This window comes from Lissotriton vulgaris, chromosome 11, assembly GCF_964263255.1.
Source record: "Lissotriton vulgaris chromosome 11, aLisVul1.2, whole genome shotgun sequence".
In the NCBI taxonomy this organism is placed as follows: Eukaryota; Metazoa; Chordata; class Amphibia; order Caudata; family Salamandridae; genus Lissotriton; species Lissotriton vulgaris.
The window spans coordinates 1,040,161,653-1,040,182,427 of record NC_141699.1 but is presented as its reverse complement, the minus strand read 5'-3'; the positions used below and the strand labels follow the sequence as shown (position 1 = coordinate 1,040,182,427).

The window sequence follows — 20,775 nt, the reverse complement described above, 5'->3', positions numbered from 1 at the left end:
CTTTCAGGTAAATCACTTCCACTTCCCTACTGTAAATAAAGCATGCATGGGAGGCTACTCTTTACTCTTTTTTTTTGAGAGGGACACAGGTGTGATTTCGGCACATTGATGGAGAATCCCAGGTCGTGCAAGAGGTCTGCCGTCATCTGAAGGTGGTGGACGACTGTCTGGGGCGAGCCCGCCTTCAACAACCAGTCGTCTAGGTAGGGGAAGACTGAAACCCCCAACCTGCGCAGATGGGCTGCGACCACCGCCATCACCTTTGTGAACACCCGTGGGGCGCTGGTAAGGCCGAAGGGAAGCACGATAAACTGAAAATGCTCCTGGCCTACCGTGAACCGCAGGTAACGCCGGTGGGCCGGCAGGACGGGGATGTGAAAATAGGCGTCCTGCAAGTCCAACGCTACCATCCAGTCTTGTGGGTCTAGAGCAGCCAAGACCTGAGCTAACGTCAACATCTTGAACTTCTCCTTCCGGAGGAAGCCGTTGACGTTCCTTAGATCCAAGATAGGACGTAGGCCCACCTTGTCCTTCTTGGGCACCAGAAAGTAGTGGGAATAACAACCACGCCCTACTTCTGGCCCAGGAACGTGCTCGACGGCCCCCTTGGCCAAGAGGGCCGTAACTTCCTCCTGCAGAAGTGTCAAGTGGTCCCCCGACACACGGTGGTTCTGCGGTGGCATGGCTGTAGGAGAGGTCTCGAAGGGGAGGGAGTAGCCCCTTCGGACGATTTGCAGCACCCACCTGTCCGAAGTGATCGTGCGCCAGTGAGCGTGGTGATGGCGAACCCTGCCACCCACTGGCGTCACATGGGGCCGAAAGCACGGACTAGGAGGATTTTGGGGTAGATGCTGCGGGGGAAGGTGTGGTCTGACCCCGCCGTTGTCTCCGACCGCCGCCACGGCGGTTTCCACGGCCGCCACCGCGTTGAAAGGATTGTTGCGGCGCGTGGCTGGCAGCACGTGTGGGGGCGCCCCTTCCTTGGCCACGAAAGGGACGAAACGAACCCGTTTGCTGACGCTGGGTCGAGAGACCCAAGGACTTGGCCGTGACCCTGGAGTCCTTGAAGCGTTCCAGCGCGTGGTCCGCCTTGTCACCGAAGAGGTGACGGCCATCGAACGGCATGTCCATCAGTGCATTTTGGACGTCTGCCGAAAAATTGGCGGATCTCAGCCAGGCGTGGCGACGAATCGCCACTGTCGTTGACATAGCTCTGCCCAGCGAGTCGGTCGTATCAAGACCACACCGTATTGAATATTTCGCTGCATCTCGGCCCTCAGCCACAGCCTGACCGAGTTTTGCCCGCACCTCCATGGGGCATTCTGGCAGCAGTTCCGCGACCGTATCCCACACAGAGTGGGTGTAGCGGCCCAAGAGGCAGGCGGTGTTGCAAGACCGCAGGCCCAAACTAATGGACGAGAAGACCTTTTTGCCAAATTGGTCATACCTCTTGGATTCCCGGTCGGGCGGGGCCGACGGGAATGCGGACTGGGAGGTCGAGGCCTGGATCACCAGACTCTCAGGAGTGGGGTGGGTAGACAGGAACTTGGGGTCGTCCGGACAAGGACGGTGGCGCCTGGCCACGTTCCGATCAACAGGCGGACCTGAAGCGGGCCTGGACCAAGTGCCCAACAGAACGTCTGATAAGGCTTCATTAAACGGCAGCAGTGGCTCCTGTGGGCATGACTGCGGTTTGAAGACCTCGGTGAGGATGTTAGGCCTCACGGCCGCGACGGGGAGCTCAAGGTGTAAGGCCTTGGCAGCCCTCATCAGCACCACAGAATAAGCAGCTCCCTCCACCGAAGCCACGGAAGGAGGAGAGATCAAACCAGGGTTAGGAGAGTCGTCCAGACCACTGGCATCCCCCAAGTCACCTGTCCAGTCCGGGTCATACTGGCACTCGCGTGACAGAGGGTCCTCGGACCCCTCCCAACCTTCACCGAACTCTTCATCTTCTCCGTATTCGGAGTCAACGATGTAGACCGGCTCCTCGGGGTTTATGGGCCCCATCGGCGCCGGGACCGGCGTCGAGCGACGCCCGTCCGGCGTCGGGGAAGGTAAGGGGACGGCGCCGCCCGGAGCCGGCACCGGAGAACCGGCGTCGCGCGGGGGCGGCGTCGGGGGTAACCCCGATGGCAACGGCGCCGGGGAGGCCGGAAGACCAGCCGGCGCCGATCCCGAAGGCCCTTGCGGCGCCGGGGTCGGAGCCGTCGGCGGCGCCGGGGCCGGAGCACCCGACGGCGCCGAGGCAGGGACACCCGAACCGCCAGGACCCCCAGACGGTAGCACTGGGCCCGAAGGCACCGTAGGCCCCGTCGGAGAACCGAGCGCCCTCATGGCCATGAGGAACGCCTCGATCTCCTCAGGCGTCGCACCGTGCCCAGGGACCGGAAGGGTATGAGGCAGGCCACGCCGGCGACTCTCGCGGAGCCGCGGGGTTGGGGTCACCCGAGCCCCCGGCCGCATCGCGCGAGCGTCGGGGGGAGTCGGGGGTACGATGACGACGCCCCGACTTCTTATGCTTCTTACCTGACGAGCCTGACGAGTGGTGTCGACTTCCGGAACGCTCGGCGCGGCTCCGCGATCGTTCCCTCGAACGCTCTCTCGACCTCCGGCCGGACCGGGACCGCTCCCGGTCCCGACGTGGAGCCGACACCCGGAGCTCCAGTAGCTTGCGGGACCGCTCCCGCCTAGCCTTGTTGGTGAGGGCCCGGCAGTCGACGCAGGAGTCCACGTCGTGGTCGGGGCCCAGACACCGGAGACAGAGGCGGTGATGGTCTGTGACCGACATCGTGCGCTCACAGTCATCACAGTGCTTGAACCCAGGCATCCTATCAGGCACAAGTGAGTAATTACTTCGAAAAACTTGGTCAAAGACCGGGATACTGCTCTTCAGATCTGCGTCCACTGGCGCGGAAAAAAGAAGAACTGACGTTAGCGCGCGGAGGCGGCGTCTATATACTCCAGCGACGTCATCACGGCGCACGACGCCGACGACGGACGCGGAGCCGCAGGGGACGCCTGCAGACGACGCCTACCGACGCGCAGGGGTACTGCTACGCAAAAGTTTCCGGATCCAGACTGACGCCTGGGGATATTCTAAGGTAAGGAATCTAACACTAACGTGTTTCTTTCAGATTGCATGGTTTTGCACCTGAGAAAGAATTCTTAGCATGGGTTATGCTTCGGTCTGAAGTAACCAGGCAATTTCTAAATTACTTAACATAACTTCTACCCACGGGAGAATCGCTAAACTTTACAAACTGTTCATAGAACTCAATTCGCCTCCTGTTAGCGCAGCCAAAATGCACTGGGGGGCGGGCTTGGGGGAGACCTCCTCGCTAACTAGGCATGTAGTAGTAAACAGACTGGTTTCTATTAACTACAAGCACAAACTTTTTTTGTCTAAATATATTTTATAGCACTCGCTATGTTGCACAGATTTGACCACACCAAATTACATGGAAGTCCCGGATGCTTTGCTGAAATGGGTGATTTCTTCCATACAGCCTGGAAGCGCCTTCCTGTTTATGATCTCTGTCTGGAGGTAGCCCACACATATGGAAGTTATGACCTGACAATCACTAGACTTGTGAGCAACTGGTTATGCTATTAGGATATGTTACGGATATACCAAAAACAGAAGAGTAATGACCCTGCAGCTAGTCCTGGCAAAGCACTGAATTGCCAGGGCTTGAATAACAAACAGGAACACCACACAGCCCGTTTAAGTCAAATAAAAAAACTGGCCTAAATGTGCTGCGCTTTGTGGTGAAGTCAGACATTTCGTAGTTCTCCAACCTATAACAGAGAGGCAGAGAAACATTTGGGACCATTAGGGAAACATCTACTGTGCTCAGACAGACATAACAGCTGATTAATTTTATACGAGGTGCATGTGCACCTATTTTGCTGCTGCTTAATTTGCTCACCTGGTGGGAGAGAGTGGCAGGGCTGCTGCTTCGAGTAAGCTGATCCGAATCTTCGTATCTTCAGAATTGAAATCATTGGTGCAGTTTGATGAACAGTGAATGTGCTCCTTCTCTTGGCTGCTTAAAAATAGAAGTGCTCCACAACTCTAGTCAAATGGCAGGTAGTTAACTGCTAGTGGGCCAGATCAATTGCTCTTGAAGGGCAACCTTTTGTAAGTGGGACTGTGACTAACTGAGTGGTTTTACTTATTGTTTTGTACTCTTAAGCAATGTGATAGCACTCTGTTATGTTTATATTAAAACCTTAATAAAAAGATTAAAACAATTAAATAAACCAGAGGCATTCAAAATGGGGCCCACTTTGAATTTAAATTGATATAGTAAAACAAATTACAAGGGTCGAAATCTGTTCCCGCATTTGCAGAATCTCCATTCAAAATCTCCATTATTTACTGTGTACATTTTCTAATGTTGCTTGATCATAGTTACTTCTTCACGTGAGTGCTGCCTAAAAATGTCAATATTTTCATATATGTGTCCAGCCATTACTTTACTCTTCCAACCCATGACGTGAACAGCTATCCTCTCTAAAATGGTGCTCTAGCTGTCGCCTAGCAGTGGATAGACTGTTCGCCTGATTCTAGTACCTATCGAAAGTCTCTAATATAGCACTATCTTGCATGCTAATATGGTTGTTTCTTTATACAGGATTGCATCCTCAGGTTACAAGGAAAAACTTACCTGGACCTAAAACGTCATGTTTTTTTCTTTCGAATGACCATCTCCTTTTTTTTTTATCTTTCAATGCCTCCTCCGTCTGAGCACAGCCTATGCTAAATTACATGCACCTTTACCTTAAACTCTATAATGATTAATAATAAATAAAACATCTATTATTGTATTTCTGCAAATTGCACACAACTTATTTCATTCACAACCTCTTAAAAATGAAATCTTACAACAGCAAGCTAACTATCCCTTTTCTGCTCTAGCTCATCTATTGATCCCACCAATCATCTGCATAGTGGTACTAAGTGCCACATAAATGCAATTATAATTTTTAAAAGAGACCTGTAGAGTTATCCTTGAGTGTGCCAAAGCACTCAAGCTGGGATAAATATTGATTGGTGAAATGGATGGAGCCAGGTCCTTGTCAGCAACATTTTGAGGGTAAAAGACCTGTCGTTTGGCTGAACACTCCCTGTTATGGAAAGGAATAGCCGATGTTAAGCCGAATGTTAAGACTTGTAACACAAAGGAGGGATTCCTGATCAAAATTAATGCCTGTGTCCTGAGAAGGTGAAGTAAATACATCCTCATTTTAAGTTTGCATCTCTAAAGACAAAGCCATTCTTGGTAATTCACAGAATTCTCCTAGGGTGGGTGTGAGTGGGTTTGAGAAGAAATTGAACCCCACTCTTACTAGGAGGTTTGCTTTCTTTGTATAAAGTGTTGCAATTGGTAAGATAATGGGCAGAGCAGATGAACCTTGCATTCCTAAAAAGAAATGCAAAGATTTTGATGTCTATGGAATGGAGGAAGAAAAGGAATTCTGAAAGAATTACATCACAAACGTTCTGGTTAAAAGCACTTGTTTATTGGTTACAATATCAATTCATGGCAACATATTGGTTTCACTGAGCCACTGTACAAATACAAAGAAAAGATCAATTGTGGAAAAACCTATAAACAAAATGTTCATAGCAAGTGATTATTATTTCACAGGGAGGTTTTTTTTTTTCCTTTTTTTTTTACACCAGCACTGTTAAAGAAAAACGCATGACACAAGTCCCTGGTTTTTTTGGCTTAAACCTTTAAGACTGTTCTTGAATACATACACAATCCAAAGGCAGTGCAGAATAATTTGCCACCGGTAATAATGAATGAATCCTGCTGTCAAAATTATCAGCAACAGAGGAGATAAAATAGTTAAAAAACGAGAATGTGCTGGAACATTCTTTACCTTCTTGAACAAGATATATCACAGCAAGAACATAGCTGAAACTTTTTTTCTCTCCAAAACTTAGGATAGCAAGTTTAAGTGTACTATGTCATTCATGGGTTTAGATGCCTTTTCTTTTTGTTTCTTCTCGAGAGGAGAAACACAGAATAAGAAGCACCACTATGTTAAGTAAAGCAATAAAGGCTGAAATATCTAAGACTATTCCACTGAAATCCGTATTAACCAAAACCTAAATTTACAAAGATTTAATAATTTGTGAGGCACATTTAATGTGCTATCAGTTTACATTAATTAGTGCCAATGTTTACACATTGGTAGTATACAACACTGCGTTAACATTCTGTATGCATTTTACATAACCAGCAATTGGATAAAAAGGCTCATAGTGCCTCAGAAGTTTAGGAAGATATTTGATTAGCATGCAAGCCAGATTATACAAGGTGCGCCACTAACCCATGCTTACTTTTACATGAAATGTGATCTTAACTTTTGCAATTCAAGTAGAAAAACTTAGTTTGAGAATGAATGTGTTCGACTTTAGTACGCTCATTTGTAACTGGGCAGAAAATAGGACACTCTACTGAAACAGGTGAATAACCGTTCTCCTGACAAAAACTTCTGTTCTGGAATAACTAATTTCCCTTTTTCATTGATTTCAACATTTTAAACGGCTTAGTTTATGAATGAGTGGATGTCACAGAATCAACTCAATTAAACACATAATTGAATTGTAACTCATGCATTACAGCAATCAAACACCTCTATCTGAAAACGGGGAGTAGTAGATGTAAACTCAGCACCATCCTTGTCCATGAACACTTTGCGATTCTGGGATTTATTTCAAAATTCTTTAGGTCGCGTCAAGCATTTCCATCATAACATGGCAAATCAGAGAAACTGCTGTACGATAACAATCTGGACAACAACTACAGATGTGTGCACATACATAAACATACCAAGTCCCACACACTATGTCTTATAAAGACACGTTTGTGGTCTTTAGTCATAGGTCTCAAATTTTAGCCGGTATTCCTTATAATCTTGTGTGGATTACATAATCAGTGGAATACAGAGAAATTGGAAATTAGTTGTACATTAACGTTTTGTTCCGGATTTAGAATCAAAGCAAGAAAGAACGCCGCTCCCTCCGATTAAAGACACCAGTCCGAAATGTAATTATTTTACAAGTTTACAAGTGAAAGCTTAACTGGATGGCCTGTTTAGTATTATTAGGTGGAAGCTAATCTTAAACTGAAATTCTTTGTGGCTAGTGCAGAAAATAAATAGCCAGGGGCTAATCATAAAAACTTGTAGGCCTCTTTGATTTAGTAATACAGTTAACATGTAGAAAGGTTTCACAAATCTCTCACTGTGGTTAGCAAAAGTTCCCTACACTTGTATTAACTGAAGTGTTCACTCTTTAGTCCTCAAATGTCTGGTTATTTATTTAAATATTTAAGTTATTGACACTTCTGTGTCAGGCAAAACATGAATGCATTCACAGTAATCTCTCTAACATGGCAAATGGTAAACATTTTTTGTGGTAGTTTGTACTCATTAATTAAATACTAACTTCAATAGTGTCAGCCATTTTTATTTTCTTCTGTCACCAATGTATGAAAACATCATGCTTCGGAACGCTAATATCAGTGCATCAGGGTCAGGACGGCATTACCTGGTCTCCAGAGGGTCTCCAATTATGCATACATTTACAGGAGTACCCAAAAATAATATATAAATTGGATTAGTGTAACTCTTATAAATCATTCAGAAGTCAACTACTTCATAAAGTTAAGAATGGTTAGCTCTTTGGAAATCCTAAATATAAAATTGTTTTTTTGGGTACCTTTTCACTTTTATTGTTTGAATTTATCATACATGCTAAACCTAGCTCAATGTCTCAAATTCCATGGCGGGCATAACAATAGATGGAATTTCCGTAGTGCAGGCACTGAGGATGACCACATGTATTATGAACTGTCAAGAAAATTCCAATTTATGGTGCCATTATGGCTTCCTTTTCGATACTTTAGTCCTTTGCATGACAATAAATACTGCTTTCCGTGAAAAATATGTTAGACAGGATTATCTTTTAATTATTTTTGTGAGTCAATGCAAATGGCAAAAGATTCTTTGTTCTTCAGCAGGATGTGCCCAATCTTGTTAATTTAGTCTGCCTTTAAAAAATGTTTAATTAATGTGTAAACGGTGCTAGTGAAAACTACTAATTATTAGTTGGCACTTTAATTGGCACATACACAATTGTAAAAACATTTACAGACCGTTCAAGTATTAAAATGAACATTGACTGAAATGGCAAAAGTCTCAGCAGCTTTTACTGGTAGCTCAGACGGTTTAAGCCTTCAAGAGATCAAATGCTTGTTGTTTCTGTCCTTGCACTCACCTACCCATACAAGTATAACACAATAGAAGGCATTAATAATCAATCCAGTTCCTTAAATGTGGTTAAAAGAGCAAATTTAAATGACTGCAACAGACTAAGGGCTGTTCATGTTCAAGTGATTTTTCCTTCATTTGTTTTAAATTAAGGTGTGCCCAGATCCTTGTATATTGTGGATGTTACAACACAAAAAACTATATTTACAAACAGGTAACCTCACAATAGTAGACGATAAGGGCACATTGCAGAGTTATGGATAGCAATCCCCCCTCCAAAAGATACCAAAATTATAACATAGTGAGTGCATCGGTGAAGGAGTACACTCATGGTTTAATTTTCCCAGTGTGTATTAATTCTCTAAAAACGTAAATATTAATTGAGGATAGAAAAAAAAAACACTGGGTCAGATTCTACAAGACAGAAAATGATCAAACATAAATAAAATGAGCTACATTTGCTGTGACACAGCCAATACTGGAGAAACAATATATTGCATATTCTGCTTATTATACTTGGAATAATTCTGTGCTTTCATTTGAAGTTTACTAGCAAAGGAAAACACAATTGCGACAAATCTTCAAAAACAAATACTCTGGTTCTCACAGGTTAGTGTCTCCTAGTTTCCCTTTTGATCCGCCAATAGCTGATCAATTTCCAAATAAGGGATCTTACATGAAATGGGATATAATAGTTTCTATGCTAGTTAATAAGATCTTGAAAACTACAATCGTCACAGATGCTAATGGGTAAATAATGTCTTTTTAGTACCCAATCTTCTACCCAAGTGCTTCTACTGATCATAACCAATGAATTGCGCATACTGATCACTTTCTCTCACAATACTTTAAACAGTAGTGACTTTTGGAAGGAAAATATAGAACATTAGCAAAATTCTCCAAGTTGCACTACTCGGCACCAGAAGTTAGGGCTCCATCCATTTTATGTTTGGATTTTGAGACAAAAGTTTATTCTGTCTCTTGGCACTGGGAGCATACATACATACATAAAAAAGTGCACTCGTATGTTAACACAGCTTAAAAAATAGAGTAGGAATGGATCATGACGTCTGAGCAAAGCTCCAGCAAATTACAAACAAGACAACATTCATTCTGGTTAAAATGAATGGAAGTCATAATTTAAATGCTTTCTAATTGTACATGTACATACAATGGCTTTACTTCAAGCCACCGTAAATTCACACAAAATATATACTTTTAAAAACAGTGATGAAGGTCATCCAAAACAAAAATCAAGTGTGATGCTGCAGTAAACATAAAAGCTATAAATGTAATAAAAAAATCATTTCTTTACATACAGACAAATGTTACATGATTGGCTGCAACGTGTACATTCAGTTTTATGTACAAAAAGTTCAGGATTAGCAGACTTTGAGCACGAGCAGAAATCCCCTTAAAGACAACTCAGCCAAACCACAAAAATAACAAACTGGCTCCTAGCTTCTCAGTCACCATGATTATGTGTACTAGCCCCTTTTAAAAGTCAGTGATATTTCCCCCTATGTCTTCACTTGATTTTTTACTAGTTTACAGAAAGCCTTTTGTGTAGTAATAATAATCAGTGAATAGAAAAACTTCACCTGCAAATACAAGGTAGAAATGTTATTTCACAGCTATAGGCTGCAGCATTGATTTCTCCAGATCTCCGTGGAGAATATACAAGATGTTTTCCCCAGATTAATTCCAGATTCTCAGAAAACTGTCCCAAGACCCTGTTGCTACAGCCATGCCATCATCGGTAACACCTAAACAGCTTACACGGTTATCATGACCAGCAAGGACACCTAAGACAGGGGTTGAAAACAAGGAACAAGTAAGCATGTATAATTTCCAACTTTTTCATGAAGTAATACTTTTTTAGACGTCTACATATTCCCACAGCACACTAACATAAGGGTCCCATCATAACTGCAAGATAATTACATTATAACTGCAAGATATTTCATAAATTAATACATTTAGAGCACGAGCAAGCAAAGGATGATAAAGTAATGAATCCAAGATTTCGAGGTGAAAATCCTATGCAGTGGTACAACAAACAGCTGAGAAGGTGTGCATGCTCAAGTGCAGCTTCCAACTTATTAAAGAGCAGGATATACGTTGCTCTAAAAGTGTTGCACAATATACTAGGTAACGATGAAAAAGTTACTTACCTCCACTAACACTTTCAAATGGATGTTCTTTCTAACTGCATAATTCTCACCTTGTGAGTAACCACAGGCGCCAGACTCGATCTGGAAAATTTCTCAGCAATTTCGTACGTTGGTAGGTTATGTTTAGCGGCTCAGTGTTGGGTCTATCCCACCCCAGAAGTGATGTTGGAGCCCTTACATAGTTGCTACCTCTGCGAACTGATGTAAGTTTGTTTCTGATCTGTCCGAGTCGTCAGACACAGAGCCCTCAGATATCAGATAGTGCCACAGTGCTGATCTCTAAAGTAGAATCTTATTAATATGGATTGAAAATGTGCATTCTGCAGAACACGGAGGAGGGAGAGTCAAGAGGAATCTGCATTATTGTATTCATCAGAATGAGCCTTGCCAAAAGTAAGTAACTTTTTCTTCTGATGGCTACTTCTAACCACAGATTCTTCACCTTGAGAATATATACCAAAGCAATATCCCCCACAATTCAAATCCGCACCCCCAACCCCCAGTGGAAGTTCTGTGAAATGGCTCAGATCAAAAAGTCTTGCAGGGCCGAACAGACTAAATGCCCTTCTTTGTCGAACTTTGAAAATCAGGCAATAGCGCCACAAATGTGTGGCCTGATGGCCACATAGCAGCCTCGTACATGTTCAAAAATTGCACACAGCACACCAGCATAGTGGTCACAGATCTTGCACTGGCCGGAACATATAAATCAGCCATTTCATGAAATACATCTCAATAGTTGAATGAAAAAAGAGATGGATAATCAAAAAATGCTGAAAAGACTGACAAGTCAACTTTAACTATTGCCACAGCTAGGCTTTGCTGGGCTATAGAAACATCATTATGTCCACTGTGCCTGTGGGGGCTAAAGGTCGTGGGAGGAGCACCATACAAGAAACTTCTTTCTGCATCCTGCATAAACAATTATGTAGGGACTCCTGGCTGACAGTGTGACACCAACTACGTTGGAGGAAGAATGAAAGCCATTAACTGTTGTAGCTCAACCTCCATACTTGGAGCTGCAGGTTCTCCGGATTTGGATGCAGAACCCTGCCCTCCTGCTGCGACAGGAGATCCTCCCCAAGAGGTAGCCGGTTCAGAGGCCAGATACTAATGCCCAAAACGTCCCTGTAACTCACCCAGTTCGGGGCCACTAAGAAGACTTTGGCTCTGCCTTTCATGATGTTCTTCGGAACTGTGGGCAGGAGAGCCCGAGACAGTAAGGCGCACATTTGTATCTATTCCAATCGAAGTAGAAGGCTTCTGCTAGTGACAGTTGCTTCAGGAACTCCGAAATACAGAAACTTTGACATTGCACATTTTCTGTGTTGGCATAAGGATCGAGCCAGGGTTCTCGCCAATACTGAAAGACACCCTGTGGCACATTCAATTGTAGCCTTCATTCATGATCCACTTGACAACGCTGGTTGAGTAGTCCACCCTGGCATTTAAAAGATCCTGTCATGTACTGTACGATCAGGGAGATACCCTGACGATTCCAACATTTCCTGTCCTTGTCTGTGGGAACCTGTACCTGTTTCTCCCTGATTGACAAGAGAGAAGGTTTCACTGCCACGCATAATGCCTGCAACTCCAACAAACTGATACGGAGACGGGCCTCTGTCTGAGACCAGCATCCTCTGATCTCCACTGCCCCAAGATAACCTGCCAAATACAGCAACAATGGCTCAAGTCATGGCCATTAGCTCTGGGTGGGGTAGGGAGAAGGGTCTGCCAGTTGCAGTCTAGCAGTCACCAGTGCAGGTCTTGTGCATTCTCCGACACATTGATGGAAACAGAAAGAGTCCCAAAGTGTTGATTCTGCGGAGACTTCAGATCTCACGGCCAGGCCCCCATGTCGTGATTTACAAGTAGAAACCAAGGAGCCAAGAGGCCCAGAAGCGTTGGAGGTGCTCTCACTGAGACTCAGTTAAAGGTTGAACATTGGGATCATTGCCAGAATTTCATGGACTCACTTAGGTGGAGCAAAGACTTGCAAAAGCACAGTGTTCAGAATGGTACCCATAAAAGGGAGTCTCTGCGATGGAGTTTGGTGTGACTGACACATTGATGGAAAGACCAAATGATGGCCCTTGTCTGGAGGTGAATGTCTGAGCCAAGCACGCCTCCAGTAGCCAATAGCTGAGTTATACCAATCGCTGAGGTACAGGAAGACTGGTATTCCCAACCTGCGCAGATAGGCAGGATACACCATCATCAATTCTGTGAAAACCTGAGGGTGCACAGGTAAGGTGAAGGGGAGCACCAAGAAATGGAAGTGCCTGTGCTCCACCTATAACAGCAGGTTCAACAAAATTATCCAGACTCCTAGATCCAGGGCAGCAGAACTTAGGCTAGGGTGAGCATTCTGAACTTGTTCTTCCGAAAGATGAAGTTCAGAGGACAAAGGTCGAGAACAGGACAGAGGCCTCCTTCCTTCTTTTTGTTAGAAGCTGGCTTTTTATGTAGTGTGCCAATGTAAGAGCACAACGTGCCAAAAGTCCAGACGACCCTTATTGGTTTACAGGGGTTTATTTTGATAATCCCAAGTGCTTTATTAGTGGTAGTGTGGTCGAACAGCGCAGGCTTATCACAGGAGAATGTCAAGCATGTGTTGCACACACAGAGTCAATAAATGGTACACAAACTCAAGAAGAAATCGGAGAGCAATTTACAAAAATAATGCAGATTTTTAGATACCAAGATCATTGGAATCAGGTAAGTACTTTGGAAGTAATGAATTTTACAAGAAAACTTTAAAATACTCGAATAACTGTGTTTGAGCTATGAGCCTCAAATGCAGTAATGTTATCCTAAGGGAGGAAAGACATAATGCAAACATATACTTGTAGTTGAAGTTCAGAGGTGCCCTGTGGAACTTAAGGTGCTAGGGCGCCAAGGTCCAAAAAACCGCCAGCAGTTTTAGTTTACCTGCCTTGGCATGTCCGGGTGCAGAGGTGCTGTACGGGCTGGTAGGTTAGAGTGCTACACCGTTGACGTCAATGGGCACTTAAATAACACAAGGTTGCAATGGGGGACTTGGGGACAAGTCCGGCAAAACCCAAAGGGGGCTCAGATCGTGAGGGTCTTTGAATCAAGTGAGCACAGTCAGTTGTTGTGAATTCAGAATGTGGGGCTCAGATGCAGAGGTGTTTGGCCGGCTGGCCACTTGCTTTGTAGGCTCTCATGGTTTCTCGGTTAGACCTGTAGAGGGGAGAAGAACAAGACAGCAGGGTGACAGTGTGAGCTTTGTCTGTACTTAAGTCACTCATCAGCTTTGACAGCGTTGGAGTACGGGCTAGGCAGTCAACAAGCATTTGTTGCTGCAAGTGTTCTGGTACATAGGGTATTAATGCAGGGGGCCCCTGGAGGGCCTAGCTTCTTCAAACTCGGTGGAGAGACGGGGCTGACCTCTTGGAACCACGAAAATCTCTTCCTGGTGTGATGCTCGCTCGGTGGGTCTGATGGCCAGCAAAATATTGTGCTGGACAGTTGCCGTTGGTGCCTGCAGATGCAGGGGGATGGGTAATCCACCCTAAGGGAAATGCAAAAAGGTTCCCGACGCGCTGAACAGTCCTCAAAGGGTTTGGGATGGGTGCATAGCTTTTGGACAAATCCGGTCTTTGAAACGGTCGAGTTTCCAGTAGCCAGACAGGATTTGGTGCCAAGTTTGGTGTTGGTCCTCAGTTCTAGCAGTGACGGCTCTTTTTTTGTCTGTCTTCGGTTCCAAAGTAGATTCATCTGAAGATCTGGTGTCGAAAGACCTCTAAAAACTCAATTTAGGGGTGTCAAAGAGAGCATAGGGTGGTAGCCAATGGGCTACCTACCACGGGGGGACTACACCCCCTATAAGACCACTTCCAGTGGGAGTGGGCATAACCCTGACCCAGAATTATTTATTTTCACCAAATTCAAGATGGTGAAACCCTTCTCTGGCTGTCCACTTCAGGTAGCCCACCTTATGGGTGTGAGTAGCCTGTAGGTGGAACACACCTCCTGAATATCTAATTTCCTGCCTATTCTAGTGCCAAATATGCCTCAGGGCAGGGGGTGGTATGTGCCCGGGCTAGGGGGGAAGCAGGGGTTGCATTTTAAAGGCGGTAGAAACTTGGAAAGCCTCTGGCCTTGAAACTGTTATTCTGCTAGCCCTCATGCTGGAGGAGATGTGATCACTTTCCACTGGACAAGTGGAATGGTTCCTGACCTCTGAAAGCATGGGCTCTCACTTGCAGGGGTCAGAGACTCATCTCTGGTGACAGGCTGGAAGACACCAGTCAGCCTCCACACTATGTGACTAGTAGGGTTCCAGTGGGCACCTCTAAGGTGCCCTAAGGGCGCATGTCCTAGCAAATCCGGTACTTGCATCAACACAGATTTATTAAGACAAGATGTTTGATACTAAATATCAGTATTTTCAATTCAGTAATTATGTAACTGGGAAACTCAAAAAGAACAGTGTCCAGTACATATCTTTAAGATGGCTTCTTGATCACTTGCAATGACTAGCAATGGAACTAGACATTACAGGGACACATCTGCTCATTCAGATGTGCCCTCGCATATAATATATAATGCACACTGACTTAGGGCTCAAAGGCACGCTGTGGGGTGACTTACATATAGTACATGCAGTGTACAGGCGCATGGCACACAGAGTGTGACATGTGTTTTCAGAATGGCTTGCACCATTTCACGCATCCTGCAATGGCAGTCTGCAAGCAGTTTTAGTGTGTGTCTCTTAGGGTGGCATAATACATGCTGCAGCCCCTACAGCCCCTCTTTAGTAACCATGCTCTGGTACCAGAGGTACCCATTACTATGGACTTAAAGGGGTTCTAAAGTCCTTGCCAATTGGGTTACAATTCAACATTTGTCTTGTTTTTAGGGAAAGAGCACTGGTGCCTGGTTAGCAGTGGTCCAGTGAACTACCAATCAACATCAGTACCAATGAGAAACAAGCATTTGCAATGCAATAGGTCTCGCATTAGGAAAGTTTGAGTTATTGGTATTGTAAATGACACATTTTTTATTTAGGTTTTGCTTTTGAAAATAGTGAAAGTAATAGCTTTGTCATTTACAATGCCAATAGTTTTAACTTTCACAAATGTTACACCTATAGCATTTGTAATGCAATATGTGTTGTATTTACGTGACTTAGATGTATTGATATTACAAATAACAATGGATTTTAATTTTTTTAAATAATACTTAAATAAAAGTTATTGTAATTTATAATGGCAATAGATTAAACTTTTGTAAATAACTTTTGTGAAGATTATGTTCATTGTATTTTATTGTGGCGAAAATCCAAGAACAGAAGTGAAATATTAACATCTTTTTGTGACATTTGTAATAAAGCTTGAAACGTTGAGAGAATATATTTGAACCAGGTGTTGAATGGTTGCACAGATTGATGCTGTGGTGGCGCTGAGTGGTGTTGTGGTTGCGAACGAGTGATGCTGTTGCGTTCAGTGATGCTGTGGTAGCGCATAGTGATGCTGTGGTGCCCCTGAGTGGTGCTGAGTGAGGCTCTATGCTATGTTGTGTTTTGCTATCCTATGTTTTGATTTGTTATGCTATGCTGTGTTTTGTTATGCTATGTTTTGTTATGCTATGCTATGTTTTGCTATGCTATGCTTTGTTATGCTATGCTATGCTTTGTTATGTTTTGTTATGATATGCTATGTTTTGTTGTGTTTTATTATGTTATGTTTTGTTATGCTATGCTATGCAGTGTTTGGTATGCTATTATATGTTTTGTTTCGCTATACTATGTTTTGTTGTGTTTTGCTATGTTTTGTTATGCTATGTGCTGTTGTGTTTTGTTATGCTATGTTTTGTCTTGCTATCCTATGCTTTGATTTGTTATGCTAGGTTTAGGTTTGCTATCCTATTCTTTGTTTTGTTATGCTATGCTATGTTTTGTTGTGTTTTGTTATGCTATGCTATGTTTTGTTGTGTTTTGCTATGCTATGCTTTGGTATGCTATGCTATGTTTTGTTATGCTATGCTATGTTTTGTTATGCTGTGCTATGCTATGTTTTGGTGTGTTTTATTATGCTTTGTTTTGCTATGCTATGTTTTGTTATGATATGCTATGCTAAGCTTGGTTTCGTTTTGTTATGCTATGTTGTGTTGTGTTTTGTTATGCTATGCTATGCTGTTTTGCTATGCTTTGCTATGCTATGTTTTGTTATGTATGCTATATTTTGTTATGCTATGCTATGTTTTGTTGTGTTTTGCTATGTTTTGTTATGCTATGTTTCGTTACGCTTTGTTTCGTTATGCTATGCTGTTTTGTTATGCTATGTTTTGTTTTGTTATGCTCTATTTTGTTATACTATGCTATGCTTTGTTATGTTATGCTATGCTTTGTTATGTTATGTTATGCTATGTTATGCTATGCTATGCTTTATGTTATGTTATGCTTTGTTATGCTATGCTATGCTTTGTTATGTTATGCTATGTTTTGTTCTGCTATGTTTTGTTGTGTTTTGTTATGCTATGCTATGTTTTGCTATCCTGTGAGGGTGAGTGAGGGTGAGTGAGTGAGGGTGAGTAAGGGCGAGTGAGGGCAAGTGAGGGTGAGTGAGGGTGTGTGAGAGTGTGTGAGGGTGAGAGTGTGTGAGGGTGAGAGTGTGTGAGGGTGAGGGGGGTGAGTGAGGGTGTGTGAGGGTGAGTGAGGGTGAGGGGGGGTGAGGGTGAGGGAGGGTGAGGGGGGGTAAGGGTGAGGGGGTGTGAGGGTGAGGGGGTGTGAGGGTGAGGGTAAGTGGGTGTGTGAGTGTGAGGGGGTGTGAGAGGGTGAGAGGGTGTGTGAGGGGGTGTGAGGGTGAGAGGGTGTGTGAGAGTGTGAGTGAGGGTGAGGGTGGGTGAGGTTGAGAGATCCACAAAGTAAACATAACACTGTAGGGGAAAGCGGACAAACAAACACCCTTAACATAATTTGAGCCTCAGCATCGACTGTAATTATTAGCAAATCCCTATCTAGTAATTAAAAATAAATAATTAAACCGCAATCTCAGAGGGGCGGTGGGGAGAGAAAGAAAAAAGAAACACTGTTGGGATGGGTAAGTGTAGCATCTGAAACAAATGATGCAGAGCCTCGGCATCGGCGGCAATTATTAGCATATCATAGTTGTGACTGCTAGACATGTAGGCTTTGCAACAAAGAAGGTGACTGCAGGAGGAGCAACCAGTTAGGAGGAGCAGACAGGTGTCCCGACGAACAGCTGTAGGATGTGGCCTAAAAACAAGCACGTATTCTGTGTGCTGGGGCCTGTAAATAAGACTTGGTGAACTTGAAGGAGGCACCCTGCATGTTCCCCATGGCCAGCATTAGATTGGACCCCGCACTCAATTCTATGACCTGTACAGTGTTCTATAGTATCCGTATGGGAAAAGTCCTGTATAAAAATTGCACATCAGTATCTATGTCATTTTTTGGTATATTTTAGAATATTGTAATTGTGCTGAAATAAGCTCTGCCAGTACTGGGTACATTTTTATAGCATTTGTTTTGTAGCAATAGCATTCATATCATTGTCTATCAATGTTTATAAAGCGTCTAGAAATCTGCGGAGGGCATCTAAGTGCAGAATAATGTCAAGAGGTTTTTTTATAGCATATGGAAATAACATCCCTCGAATTTAGTAATGCATTAGAAATTAACCTGGATTGTATTTACAAATAAAGTACTTCTGCGTGTGGTGCTTCACCTTTTGGTAAAGTAAAAGACAACCATTCTAAGCCAATACTATAATACCACTTCCGCTGCATTTCTCTCACCGCGTATTAAACATCACAGAAGCGGTTTGTTAAATTACCTATTGTAAGACATGCATCAGAGCAGATTGCAATTCAGTGATATTAGCTCTGCTTGACTACTTCAGCGATAGAAATGTCAATGGCATCTCTCGCTTTATTTTCTTCTAGTATCGAGTTTAGAGGCAGAAGCTGACTCCACTTAGTCCTGTGTCTGTTAACTAGTAGGGGAAGATATGCACAATAAAATATTTTCAGATGCTGGTCACCATTTTATTTGGGCTCTCGGCCAGAATATATTGGAGTGCCTCACATGAGCACCAATTACATTACACTACTACACCAGGTCATATTAATATTTTGTTGGGATGTAATGTAGTTTTAACGATAGATGTGACCTAATGAGTTGATATGGACTGAAAAATCAGTGGGTATTTGAGTCAAAATGCATGGTAGACAGAAATGACACTTGATTTGTTGTCCCTAACATAGCCTAGGCCATCAATTTAAAGAAAAGGCTGTGTGATCCCTTACCAGACACCGAACACATGGCATGTGGGCCTGCGGGGATATGAAGTATTGCTCCCTCCATGTGTAGTCCCCTGTTGGTTATACATACCACCAGCCCGGAGAACTATTAACCTATTAACGGCCTAACTTCATCTCAGCACCAAAGTTTTGTCAGGCAAAAATGCAGAATATACAGCCTCGGCCAGACCAATTAATCCTGCTGGACAAAAACCAATTACTGGTTGCTCTCGCGGCCGGCATGATGGGCGTGTGTGTGTGGGGGGGGGGGGGGGGGGGGGGGGGGGGGGGGCAGGGGGAGCTAAATAAAAAAAATATATAAAATAAAACTTACCGTCAGCCACCTCAACTTGGGTCCCGACTCCCGCTCCCGCCGTCCTGCATTATTCCAATCCTGCAGCTCTCATCTTCAAGGAAAGGCAGCCTCCCGCCCTCCCGTCCGCAAGGGGGGACCCAGGGAGAGCCGTGCACGAGCCGGTCTCTCCCTGGGTGTTTTCGCGCGAGGGAGACTGGGCACAGGGCAGGTGGGGTTGATTAGAGGGGAGGTCATAAATAGGTCCGGAGCCACAAATTAAACATAACACGGGAGAGGGAAGTGCTAAAACGGATGCCCTTAACATGTTTGGAGCCTCGGCATCGGCAGCAATTATTAGCATATCTTTATCTATTAAGTAAAAATAAATAAATAAACAGCGATGTCTGCCGGCCTGTGAGCAGTGGGAGGGCGGGGGCTGCTTGCGCATGCGCGCCACTCTTCAGTTTCGTTTCCTTTGCACCAGCGCGAGCCCGGAGACGAGAAGTGCCGCATGAAGTCCCGGGTCCCAGGAGGGGGCCCGGGTGAAGACCAGCGGGGAGACTGTGAGGCCCCCATGCCTATGGGGAGAGCTCCGCTTCTTCGTAGAGTGGGAGAGGAGCTCGAGTGCTCTGCTGGGCTCCCTTGGCAGATGGTGCGAGCCCGACTCCGGTGAGGTAAGAGGGGAGGGGGCGGGGGGGCTGTGTGCCTGCATGTGTGTGCCTGCGTGTGTGTGTGCGCGTGCGTGTGCCTGTGCGTGGAGTGGATGGGGCCTGCCTGTGTGCGCGCCGTGCTTGCATGCGAGCCCTGCGGTCTGCGCAAGCGCGCTCGCTCCCGCGGTGAAATCCGACACTGGGAAAGCTCGTGACACTTTGGTGTCCACTTTCCCAAATACGGATAGCATTAGTTGTCGAGCTGACAGCATTCATGCTTCGCATGAATGCTAACGTCAGCTCGACCAAAAAAGTAGGGGCAACCATGTCAAAAAGTGCCATTTTGCAATATTGGACACACATGACCGTACTTTGCCTTGAATACTGGGACTGTTGCCTCGGCCGTGACTTTATGGGAGGGCATGAAACTGACTCTTTGTGGAGTTGATATCTCATTCTGCGCTTCATGGTGTAAGGAAAAGGCTACTTACCAGTATGCGTCTGTGTTCTTGGCATGTAGAGCTGCAGAGTTGTACCCTGTGCATAGATTGCCATCTGGTGTTGGGCTCGGATGCTTGCACCTTGTGGTTGTCTTGGAAGAGTCCTTTATAGTCACAAGATAGGGGACTCATCCTTTGGGCGTTAGTGCACATGGTCATCAACTCCATCCTCAGATTGTTTTTTGCCATGATGGGAAATGGAGTTAGTAAGAAATAAAAGAGATGTTCATGTGAATGTATCGAATTAAGATAATACTGGAACAGATACAGGTTCCGGGGAGGCGGGTGGGCATGTACAGATCTGCAGCTAAAAATGCCAAGAACCGATTCATACTGGTAAGCTGCAGATCGTACACTGTGCATAGACTGTACAGCAGTGTCTCCCCTAGCGGTGGTCACCTGTATCTGCTGCAGTAGTTTGAAAAAGTGACTTAAGAACAGCTTGGCCTACATAAGCCTGTTGCTTAACCTGCACGTCAACACAATAGTGTTTGGTGAAGGTGTGTGGCGTAGACCATGTTGCTGCTTAACAGATGTCATCTAAGGGAATGTTCCTTAAGAATGCCATGGAAGCT

The 20,775-nt window shown here is 44.7% G+C and overlaps 1 protein-coding gene across 2 annotated transcripts in view; it reads right to left on the bottom strand.

The window, feature by feature from the left end:
- Nucleotides 1-5,507: 5,507 nt before the first annotated feature.
- Nucleotides 5,508-20,775, bottom strand: part of GNB4 (G protein subunit beta 4) — a 699,556-nt gene continuing 684,288 nt past the window's right edge. For both annotated transcript variants that reach the window (XM_086944371.1, XM_086944370.1), the window contains one exon: nt 5,508-10,097. In XM_086944371.1, the coding sequence (XP_086800497.1) occupies nt 9,991-10,097 (107 nt within the window). In that variant the 3' untranslated portion in view covers nt 5,508-9,990. The remainder of the gene's footprint in view (nt 10,098-20,775) is intronic.